This window comes from Lathyrus oleraceus, chromosome 4, assembly GCF_024323335.1.
Source record: "Lathyrus oleraceus cultivar Zhongwan6 chromosome 4, CAAS_Psat_ZW6_1.0, whole genome shotgun sequence".
Taxonomy (NCBI): Eukaryota; Viridiplantae; Streptophyta; class Magnoliopsida; order Fabales; family Fabaceae; genus Lathyrus; species Lathyrus oleraceus.
In genome coordinates, this window is record NC_066582.1 from 413,585,961 (window position 1) to 413,597,718 (window position 11,758).

General features: G+C 33.8%; 1 protein-coding gene across 1 annotated transcript; it reads left to right on the plus strand.

Moving 5' to 3' along the window:
• The first annotated feature begins 393 nt into the window (after window positions 1–393).
• Window positions 394–9,633, plus strand: LOC127075766 (structural maintenance of chromosomes protein 2-1). Its single transcript, XM_051017234.1, has 20 exons — window positions 394–943; window positions 1,448–2,128; window positions 2,276–2,419; window positions 2,519–2,809; window positions 2,901–3,086; window positions 3,166–3,330; window positions 3,431–3,490; window positions 3,791–3,853; window positions 4,712–4,803; window positions 5,029–5,125; window positions 5,658–5,774; window positions 5,893–6,111; window positions 6,997–7,137; window positions 7,214–7,381; window positions 7,475–7,659; window positions 7,771–7,864; window positions 7,938–8,026; window positions 8,547–8,772; window positions 8,876–8,950; window positions 9,216–9,633. The coding sequence occupies exons 1-20, from the start codon at window positions 626–628 to the stop codon at window positions 9,330–9,332; spliced, it is 3,528 nt and encodes a 1,175-aa protein (XP_050873191.1). The 5' UTR covers window positions 394–625; the 3' UTR covers window positions 9,333–9,633.
• The last annotated feature ends 2,125 nt before the right edge of the window (window positions 9,634–11,758 follow it).

The following is an 11,758-nucleotide window of genomic DNA, read 5'->3' on the forward strand; positions in this document are numbered from 1 at the left end:
ATTGAACTCCAGTCGCACATTGCCACTACTATTTAGTAGGGATGACAAACAGGCATGCCTATCCCGTTTAAACCCGTTCCGCAAAAATCCAAAAAAAAATCGGTTGAGGCGGTCATCGTTGAAGATGTGAACTTAAAACTTAGGTCCGCTCTAAAAAAAGTGAGAACGAAACAGAAAAAACTCGTGTTTATAAAAATCCAAAAAAAGACGGAACGAGATATAAGAGATATATTAAAGAATGAGAAACTAAATGCTTTACCCGTCCTCGTTAATGTGTGGACAAAATCAACAATGTCAAAATAACACTAATTTTGCCACCCAAACTATCTAGTAATTATAGTTAATTTTTGTCAACTGAGATAATAACACTAATTTTTTCTCACCTTTTACTTCCACGTCATTTCTGCAGAAGCTCACCCAAAACGTAATGGCAGCGTCATTTTGAAATTGACAAAATTTCCCGCTTTTTGCGACTTGAATTAAATTAACTCACAAACTACAACCTCTCTCTCTGCAACACTCAACTCAACGTTCACCATCCAAACGCTGCCGTTTAGGGTTTCGAACTCCAAAACCCTTCACCGTTCTTCCACATCCTCCATTTCCCCCAAACCAATTTCTCACCATGTACATCAAGGAAATTTGCTTGGAAGGTTTCAAATCCTACGCTACCCGAACAGTTGTTCCTGGCTTCGATCGGTTCTTCAACGCCATCACTGGTTTGAACGGTTCCGGCAAATCGAACATCCTCGATTCGATTTGTTTCGTGCTTGGAATTACCAACTTGCAGCAGGTTCGTGCTTCCAATCTTCAAGAACTTGTGTATAAGCAAGGACAAGCGGGAATCACTAAGGCTACTGTTTCTATCGTGTTTGATAATTCTGAAAGGGGTCGTAGTCCTCTTGGATATGAAGGCCATTCCGAGATTACAGTCACTAGACAGGTTTTCTTTTTCAATTGTTTCATTTTTCTCTTTGAATTTCAAGTCTAATTGTTTTTTTTAGTTTATTTTATGTTTTATATGTTTTTTGACCATATAGAATTATGAGTTTTAAGTTTAGTAGTTGCTTGAATTGATTTCAACTCACTGTGAAGCATTGATTTTACAATGGTTAGTGGCGTGGGGTGTTAGGCAAGGTTTTAAAAAAATGGTCTGAGACGACCGCAACCAATGACTGACACCTGTGCTGACCGACAGTTTTTTAAAACCTTGGGTGTTAACACATTTTGGATACTTAATTTTCCAATGTTAGTGCCGTGGTGTTAGGCGCTATAAGGTCACTGCCCTATTGTTCTTTTTTTTTTCAAGTGAGATTAAGTTTTGCATTTGCAATATATATAGATTTGGATTACTTCATTGAATAGTTACATATGTAGTTCTTGAAATTAAGCTGTTCTTGGATTGATTAATGTATGTTTTATGTGATGTGATGGGGGTGTAATGCAGATTGTGGTTGGAGGGAGGAACAAGTATTTGATAAATGGGAAACTTGCGCAGCCTAGTCAAGTCCAAAATCTTTTCCATTCAGTGCAACTAAATGTTAACAATCCACATTTCCTTATCATGCAAGGGAGGATTACTAAGGTTTTAAATATGAAACCGCCAGAGATATTGTCCATGCTTGAGGAAGCTGCAGGGACAAGAATGTACGAGACTAAGAAAGAGGCTGCTCTTAAAACTCTTGAGAAGAAGCAGAGTAAGGTGGATGAGATCAACAAGCTTCTTGATCAGGAGATACTTCCAGCTTTGGAGAAGTTAAGGAAAGAAAGGACGCAGTACATGCAATGGGCTAATTGCAATGCTGAGTTAGATAGGCTGAGAAGATTCTGTATTGCTTACGAGTATGTTCAAGCAGAGACTATTAAAAACAATGCTATTTCTGAGGTAGAACAAGTAAAAGCCAAGATAGCTGAGATTGATGACATGGCTAAGACAACTATGGTGGATGTAAAGGAAATGGAGACTAAAATAGCTCAGCTGACTGCTGAGAAGGAAGCAAGCATGGGTGGGGAAATGAAATCTCTATCAGAGAAGGTAGACAAGCTTTCTCAAACTCTTGTGAAGGAATCGTCCGTGCTAAGTAATAAAAAAGACACTCTGAAGAGCGAAGAAGTCAACAAAGGAAAAGTATGTTAGTGATGTTATGGATTCAGTTTTTGTTCAATTTCAAGAATATTGTTTTCTTTTAAAAAAAAGGCTTATGCTACTTATGTTTAAAACTTTTCCATTTTTGTGAGCCTGATATTTGGGTTTCAAACCTTTGATATTTTCAAGATTGTTAAGAATATTGAAGAATTGAAGCAATCTGTAGAAGAGAAGGCCTCTGCCATTAAAAAGGCTGAAGAAGGAGCAGCTGATTTGAAAAGCAGGGCCGCGGAGCTCTCACAGAGCCTGGAAGAGAAAGAAAAGGAATACCAGGTAAAGGAAGCACGTGCTTTCATGGCTTATGTTGTCTATCTGCGAGTCTCTTTTATATTGGGGTGTTTTATTTTTCCTATTGCTCGAAACTATTGATAGGGTGTCTTAGCTGGCAAGAGCAGTGGTGACGAGGAGAAATGCTTAGAGGACCAACTAGGCGATGCAAAGGTAGCAGTTGGGAGTGCTGAAACAGAATTAAAACAGCTGAAAACCAAAATTAGCCATTGTGAAAAGGAACTGAAAGAGAAAACGGATCAATTGAAATCAAAACAAGATGAGGCTACTAATGTGAAAAAACAGCTCGAAGATAAAAAAAAGGATGTTGAAAATCTCAAAACAGAGTTGGAGTCTCTTCCTTATAAAGAGGGTGAGATGGAAGCTTTGCAGAAGGTTTGATTGTTTTCTCTTCAGTTCATTTTTTTCAATCTAAAGAGGTTCACAAGTCTTATTTAAGTAAACTTTTCTTTAAAATGTCTACCAGGAGCGTGAATCTGAGAGGGATAGTGTGCACAAGTTGAAGGCTGAAATCCGCAATATTTCAGTAAACTTGGCTAATGTTGATTTTTCATACCGCGATCCTGTCAAGAACTTTGATAGGTCAAAGGTGAAGGGTGTTGTTGCAAAACTCATCAAAGTGAAAGATAGTTCCACAGTGACTGCCCTAGAGGTTGACAGCGTTTGTTACTTATATCTGAACTTATAAATGAAAATTCTGACATTAACGACTTGAATATGACCATTTCCAGGTTTCAGCTGGTGGAAAGTTGTACAATGTTGTAGTTGACACAGAGAGTACTGGAAAACAGCTGCTACAGCATGGCAATCTTAGAAGAAGAGTGACAATTATACCTTTGAATAAAATACAATACTATACCGTTCCCTCAAGAGTTCAACAAGCCGCTGTTAGATTGGTAGGTGATTGCAATTTATGTCTATATTTTTGTTTTATGTTATCTTATGTCTTGATTACTTAATTACCTTAACTAAGGACCTTGATTAATTCCATTACAGGTGGGCAAGGAGAATGCCGAAATTGCACTTTCTTTGGTTGGTTATGAAGAAGAATTGAAGGTTTGCTTCATTGAACTTCAATTTATACATTAGAATGACATTTACCTTATCCTACATGATTAGAAAGTTTTTAAATTTTTATTTACTTTTCGGTATCTGATGCTTACATGGGTACTGAAAGCATTTTCCATGTTTAATTTGTTTTAATAATCTTTTTCTCTAGTTTAATTTTGTATTTACCTCCGTGCTGTCTTGATCAGCAGTCTGGAAAGTTCGATTCATTTTGATTTTTGTAGTTTTATTTAATTTAAAATTTATTTTTAACTCTACTTTTTCTGACTAATATCCTGTTTATTCTAGAATGCAATGGAATATGTCTTTGGCTCAACATTTGTTTGCAAAACTATCAGTGCTGCAAAGGAGGTAACAAGCAACACCTGTTTTTCCTACTGAGTTACATGTATCCTTAATTTTACATTGAGATTAATGGTATCTACATTAGATGCACTTCTTCACATCATGTATTTATAATTTAATAGCTTGAGTCCAACAATAACCGAGTAACATAATTGAAAGATATGGTTGCCTTCTATAGACCTATAATAGGTTCAGTTCAACCCTTCCTTAGATATTGCCATGGTGGTCTTAAAACATTTTGGTTGTCTTCTTTATGATCAACTGTTTTTATGTATAAAGATTTGGTGACTTTTAGATAAACGAGTTGAATAAAGGGTAGGCAAAGTAGTTAGGAATACAGTTTAGTTAGGTTAGTTAGTTGAAGAGGTCCTAATGAATAACTGAATTTGAATGTATAAGAAGAAAGCGTAGAATCTCTTTTGTATACAGTTTACTCATAAAATAAATTTCTTCTTTTCATTTTTTTTATATACCGTTTCCATTTTTGCTCTTTGGGTCCGTATCTGGAGTTTATGCATATCTCATTTAATGTTTTCATCATGTCATGTTTCGTATTTTCTTACTGTATACAGTTTCCACTTTTGCTCTCTAGGTTCATAACAGTGACTATGCACACCTTGTTTAAAGTTTTCATCATGTCACATCTTACACACACATCTTACACACACACATGCACACGCACACACACATACGCGCGTGCGCACACACACATACGCGCGCGCGCGCACACACACACACACTATAATTGCTTTTAAAATTGTCACTTGATCCTCTATTTAAATAGGTTGTTTCCACTCTGACACTTTATTTTTTGTTTGTTACTTAATCCTCAATTTGGCTTGCATTTTATTGGATGTCTAATAGGTGGCGTTTAGTCGGGAGATTCACACCACAAGTGTCACTCTTGAAGGAGATATATTTCAGCCCAGTGGTCTTCTGACAGGGGGAAGCCGGAAGTATGATTCTATCTAGTTTTTCTTACAACGGTTGCCACTTTCTTTGCATCTCTCTTATTTTCTGATCAATTGTCTGTGACCATAAATCACAGAATATTTTGACAACTTATATTTTACTTTATAGGTTCTGCTCTCTACTAAGTGATGCATGCAATTAGTAATTGAATTGATTATATTATGTTGTATGTGCTTTTCAAAAATGTTGTGATGAGTTTGTTGTAACAGGGGAAGCGGTGATCTATTGAGGCAACTTCATGCTGTGGCTGAAGCTGAGTCAAAACTTTCAGTGCATCAAAGTAGGTTATCAGAAATTGAAGCAAAGGTAGCCCCTGAAGACCTGTTTTTTTCATAATGATATGGGAGACTTAGATTTAAAAAAGCATAGAAGATATGGAATTTACATTGTTCAACAAAATTACATATTGCTTTTGCAACAGCTTTTGTTCTAATTGCATATTGCTTTTGTTACTGCTATTGTTTAACAAAATTACATTGTTTAATTTGTGTATCATTGCTTTTTCAACTTTACAATTTACATAAAAAAATGATAAGTCTAATTAACATAAGTTGGGGTCAATTGCTTGAAGTCTAGTTGCCAAGTACAACACTTCAGTAGAGTACAGAGACACAAAAGTGTAAGGTAACCATACCCTTCTAGCAGATAAAGAAAAATAAGGAATACATCAATGAAATAAATTACACTAATTTCTATGTATGTCAGTAGAAACCCCTTGTAAAATTTCTAGTTGTAGGTGGGGACTGCAAAGAAACTGCAAAAAGAAGAGTGAACGTTCAAACTTTTAGCATAATCTCAATCTTACACGTCTGTTTTATCTCTGTATCTTGACTTACAGATCACAGAGCTTCTTCCTCTTCACAAAAAATATAAAGACCTCAAAGCAACATTAGAACTCAAGTCACATGATCTTTCATTGTTTCAGAGCAGAGCTCAGCAAAACGAGCATCACAAGGTATTTACTCATTTCTTTCAACTTGATTTTGTGTAGTTGCTGTATTGCTTTTTTCCATGTCATTGTTATTTACTTCTCTTTGCCTGCTCCCCTTACCCTGCCCCGTTTCACTTTGTAGCTTGGAGAATTAGTGAAGAAGATTGAGCAAGAACTTGTAGAAGCAAAATCTGCTGTCAAAGAAAAGGAACTTTTATATAAGAACTGTGTCAAGACTGTTTCATCACTCGATAAATCAATCAAAGAACATAACAAAAATCGAGAAAGTAGGCTAAAAGGTTTGGAGAAAATGATAAAGTCGATTAAATCCCAAATGCAGTCATCTTCAAAATACCTAAAGGTATACTTGAATATTATAATATTTGTTATTATTTTGACATATCACAGCTCATTTGAGCTTATTTATAACAATTGAATAGTAATAGCCAATTCTAGTGTTAGGATGTTCAGTGGTTTGTGTAATCCCGACGCAACCGGCAACCCAACACAAGTTGTGGTGTTTGGTTTGAGAGTTTTATCAGATGGGGTCCAACCCGGTAACAGATTTTGAATTTCAAACCTGTTAACCCAACCTAAACCATTTAATTTTCTTATTCACATCCGTTTAAGTTTAGTAAACAACATTATATTAGAGAATTATACTGTTTATTTTATCATTTAACTTTTTTATAATGTTTTGGGCTTTTTGGCTATATAAAATGTTGCAATGCTAATAAAGAAATAACATTGTATAAACGTGTCAATTTGTCTTTCATTACATGACCCAATTGACCAACACGTTCTTTGATGGTTGGTTTGGTTTGGTTCCAATTATTAACAAAAAGATTATGTAAACCCTGTCCAATTCAACCCTAAAGAATTTATATTGGTTCGGGTGATGGGTTTGGTTAAATCCTCCCTAATGCGAAGGTCAAGTAGTTTCACTAATGGCTCTCAACGTTGTACGAGTTTTTGTGTAAACTAACATATTAAAGATTGCTGATCTAGATTGTGCAACTATCCAGTATTAAGTATTGTATTAAGCAAAAAATTCATGTTGTCCTGATCCTAAAGTATAAAGAGTGGGATATATGGTTAAGCTTTTATTGAAAAATTATTAGGATGGAATTTCAAGATTTGAATGCTAGTAATTAAATAATTAAATAATAATCTAAAGGAAATAAGATAAACAGAAAAGTAAATAATCACTGCATTATGATAATTAATTGGTTGCATGCTGGTCTAGGAACATGATAGTGATAAGGAAAGGCTTGTAATGGAAAAAGAAGCTGTTATCCAGGAGCAAGCTTCTTTGGAGAATCAATTAGCATCACTGACAACACTGATTAGTGATCTTACCTCAGAAGTTGAAGAACAAAAATCCACCGTAAGCATAGAAAAGTATTTTGATTTTATCTCTTTTGCTAAAGCAAGAATTGTGTCCTCAAACCTCCAAGATGTAGGTTGTTGCTGCAAAGAATAATCTTGATGAAGTTCAGTCAGAGCTGAATGCAGTTCGTCAGAAAATGAAGCAATGTGACAAGGAAATTAGTGGCATAGTTAAAGAGCAGAAAAAGCTTGAACATAAACTTAGTGAGAATAATCTAGAAAGGAAGAGAATGGAAAATGAGGTAATAGTTTAACTGCCATTGTCAATACTCTATACCCTTAGGAGTTAGAACTTGTGTGCTAAAGAACAATATCCTCATTCTATTTTGTTCTAGGTAAAACGAATGGAGATGGAACAGAAGGACTGCTCTTTGAGGGTGGATAAGTTGGTAGAGAAGCATGCATGGATTGCTTCTGAAAAACAGTTGTTTGGTAAAAGTGGGACTGATTATGATTTTTCTTCTCGCAATCCTGGTAAATCAAGGGAAGAACTTGAGAAACTTCAGGCTGAACAATCTGGGTGTGTTGCTTTAAAGATATGATTTCTTTATTGTTAACATTTTGTATGCAACTATAATTACATATCCTCCTCATTTACTTCGCTGACACTTTTTTGTTTTGCACAATCAAGGCTTGAGAAAAGGGTGAACAAGAAAGTAATGGCAATGTTTGAGAAGGCAGAAGACGAGTACAATGACTTGATGTCAAAGAAAAATATAATTGAGGTGATTTTTTAATCTATTTCAACATTTTCTACCTTTCTTGCTAAAATGCTCAATGCATTATTCTTTTGCCTAGAATGACAAGTCTAAGATCAAGAAGGTGATTGAAGAGTTGGATGAGAAAAAGAAAGAGACACTAAATGTTACCTGGGTCAAAGTGAATACGTAAGTTTATTTATTTATTTTTTCATCTAATTTGGTCTCTTAATGTATTTGCTAAAGTATTAAAACCATTCATAGTCTTTCACCTAAAAGTTTAATTATTTTTGGTTGTTGGATTGGTTCTTAGCATAGTATGAGAGCCTTTGTAGCCAATTGATCAAAGGTTGATTCTTGAATCAAACCCACTTTTTTAAGTAAGAAATTGTATTTCAATATAAGCTATGCTAACTTTGTGAAATGTCCACGTTTTAAGCCTAAGTAGTTCCTGCATTAAGGGACATTATTTTATATATAAACCCATACATTCATGGGTCATCATCTGACAGTTTAAGCTTTTAGGGAATTGGTTCTTAACAATGTCATTCACGGATTACTCTATTTTTATCTCCAAACCTGATGAGCTAATTAATGAATGTTCAAATGATGTGATTCAAATCTGTTTAAAAGATTACATAGACTATTCATTTTTTAAATTATTTTGAGACAATGGTTCTTGTATCATGATTTAGTTCTGTTCCTTCAGTGACTTTGGATCCATATTTTCTACACTATTACCGGGCACAATGGCTAAGTTAGAACCTCCAGAAGGATGCAGCTTTCTTGATGGTCTTGAAGTCCGTGTTGCATTTGGAAGTGTGTGGAAACAGTCATTGTCCGAACTGAGTGGAGGTCAGCGATCATTGCTTGCACTTTCTCTGATTCTGGCACTGCTTCTTTTTAAACCTGCTCCACTTTACATCTTAGACGAGGTAAGTTTTGTAGATTTTCCTTTTATTACATAATTTATTTACATGTCTTTTGAAGCAACGATTATCAGTTAAGCCAAATGTTCATTGCTATTATCTGTTGCAGGTTGATGCAGCTCTTGATTTGAGCCACACACAAAACATAGGGAAGATGATAAAAAATCACTTTCCACACTCCCAGGTTGGGGATTTTTTTTTTGTACTGTGGCACAATTTCCTTTATTTCATGCAATCTTGTGATCTTCAATCCCAGAGAAAGAAGGCCATGAAACTGTAGTTGTAGAGAATAAAAAAGATAGAAAATTGTTGTTTGACGCACAGATTTACAATTATTTTAAATCAATTTTTCGTTTATTTTATTCAAATTTCGTGCAAGTCAGTCAACTGACAGTTCCACACCCAATAAGTTGAATAATCTCATTTCTTTTGGTTCTTTTGATTTGCAGTTTATTGTTGTATCACTAAAGGAAGGCATGTTCAATAATGCAAATGTTCTTTTCCGGACAAAATTTGTAGACGGTGTTTCAACTGTTCAGCGAACTGTTGCAAAGCAAAACAAGTGATGTACTGTTCTTATAATTCATGCATCTGTTAGATGGTCTTCGAAACACGTTCATCTTCTGGTAATGTAAGAATATATAAACAGTGTCTGCAACTGAATGCTTGTGTTTTGAACATCTCTTTTGGGCTGATATGTCATGGTAGTATGAACATTGTGATTCTTCCTAATGCAAAACAAGTGTTGTAAATCATTCAAATTTTAGTATATGCTGTGTATATTTGTTTGGATTATAATTAAGACCTTTGGCACAAAACAATGTTTAAAATTTGCATGATTTTAATGTCAATTTATTTTCTTCCTAATTTTGCACTTTCAACTTTAATTTTTCAAAACCAGCCCTGAGTTAACTTGAGACATCAATAGATTAATGAGTTTGTGTAGAACTCGTTCATTTAACATAGCAGAATTATATGAAATAAAGTGGATGGAGGGCAATGGGAATAATGGTGATTTTTTTTTTGGATTACTTATTTTACCCTAATGCTTCCTCACCTCTGTAAAAAGTCATATTTGTCCATAGCATATTTGATGAATATCTGTATTAACATTAAGATTTGTTCGGAGATGCATCTCCGTAACCCCCTTAATTCAATATTCAATGATGTTTTAGACAATACATATTTGAAATGTGCTTTGTTAGTTCAAACTAAAAGCAATAACAATATTATGGAAAACAACAAAAATTAACATGAAAATAAACATTATATAGATAATTGAACATTAACCTAAATTTAACATTACATATCATTAAAAATGGATGGTTTAGAATGTTGCAACATGTCAGCATCAGATTAATTGTTATTACAAAAATGTCCAATCATGTATTGAGAGCAAAAATTATGTCAGGAAAAGATGAGAATAATGTCATTTACATACTAAGGATAACAATATCAACTTCGTAGTTATCTTGGTCGTTTAAAATTCCAAGAATACAGTTTCTTATTGTTGTTACCTATGCAATGACCATTAAAAACCGTAAGGTCAGTTTAAAGAGGTTTTCCACAACTAAGCATCAAATAACAAACAAACAACAACTAATATTGTGTTTAAAGAATTTTTTCAGAATGTACAACGTAAGTATCCTATCACCATTTTAAAAGTTCATAAAATGTCTTCATATATATAATAGCTTTTCTTTTCACTTGCAGAACATCATTTGACAAAGGTTTGTCATCTATATTGAAGACACAATTGTCCAATTTTTGTTCAACTATATTATTTTTGAAGAAAATAAATTGACAAGGGTTTACCTTCTTACATTCAACAAACAATTTCCAAGGCTTTTGTCAACAATGTGTTTTTTGTTTTGTTTTGTCTATGTATTGTGACAAACTTCCATAGGAAATATTAAGTAATGCTATTTTTATATATAGATTGCAATATATATCATCATGCTGACACCTATCTAGGGAAACCCTGACATATATCCATGCAAGTACTAATTGAAAATATTAGGCCTGTTTTTGCACCTTAGATTACAGAGCCATTCATCCTTATCTTATATCATCTCTGTTCCTTTTTATAAGAGACAATGTTTTTTAGATTCTTTGAATAATCAATAAATCTAAAAAATGGATTTTCTCTTATATAAAGAAACAAAGGTAATATAATTTTAATATTCATTCATTCAAAAATTACGACCACAACCTTAATAAACATAAAAAAAACTCATCATAACATTACAACTTATATCATAACCATTCTTGATACACTTAATAAAAACTTATAAAAATTACTAACACAACCCAAAACAATTCTTAATACACTTAATATAAACTTCTAATATTACATACATAACCCAAAACGAAACCAACATAAGGCCATAAACATTAATAAAACATAAGTCAACTTTAACGCTCCATATTTTCATCCAAAACATAAGTCCGAAATTATTAAAAATATTTGTTTAAGCAAACATAAAAGGTTTTGAGTTTAAACAAATTCGGTGACAATTCAAATTCATAAGTAGAAAATCACCGCATTTCTAATTCATTCGAAGAAAAATAAATAAATAATTTATAATATAATATAATCCATTTATAAACTATTGGAATGTTTTTATTTTGAAAATCCTTTCTTCCTGATGACACTTGGTCATTGCATATTTTCTGTCGAAGAAACAAAGAAAAACAAGTCGAAGATGATAAAATTTGATGAATAATTGCCAAAGAACGAAAAAAAAGAGACTAAGTATGAAGAATTTGAGACTTAGAGAAATTTGGCAGAAAAAAGAGCAAAAGCGAGCAAACCACTGGAATAAGCGTTGCATCGTGCACGTGGAAGAGCAACCAATGCAACATCCACGCGCGATGCAGTCTATTGCGCGCGTGATTGACCCTTTTTATAGACAATTTCTAACGCATTCTGGTACCATTTGATGGCTATAAAAAGGATGACTTTGGACTTTTTTAGGGGTTCTGCGATTGG

Coding starts and splice junctions, on each gene's coding strand:
- LOC127075766 (XM_051017234.1), top strand. CDS start 626: ATGTACATCAAGGAAATTTGCTTGGAAGGTTTCAAATCCTACGCTACC. Junction 2,129..2,275: donor AAGAAGTCAACAAAGGAAAA/GTATGTTAGTGA, acceptor GATATTTTCAAG/ATTGTTAAGAATATTGAAGA. Junction 3,087..3,165: donor CCACAGTGACTGCCCTAGAG/GTTGACAGCGTT, acceptor GACCATTTCCAG/GTTTCAGCTGGTGGAAAGTT.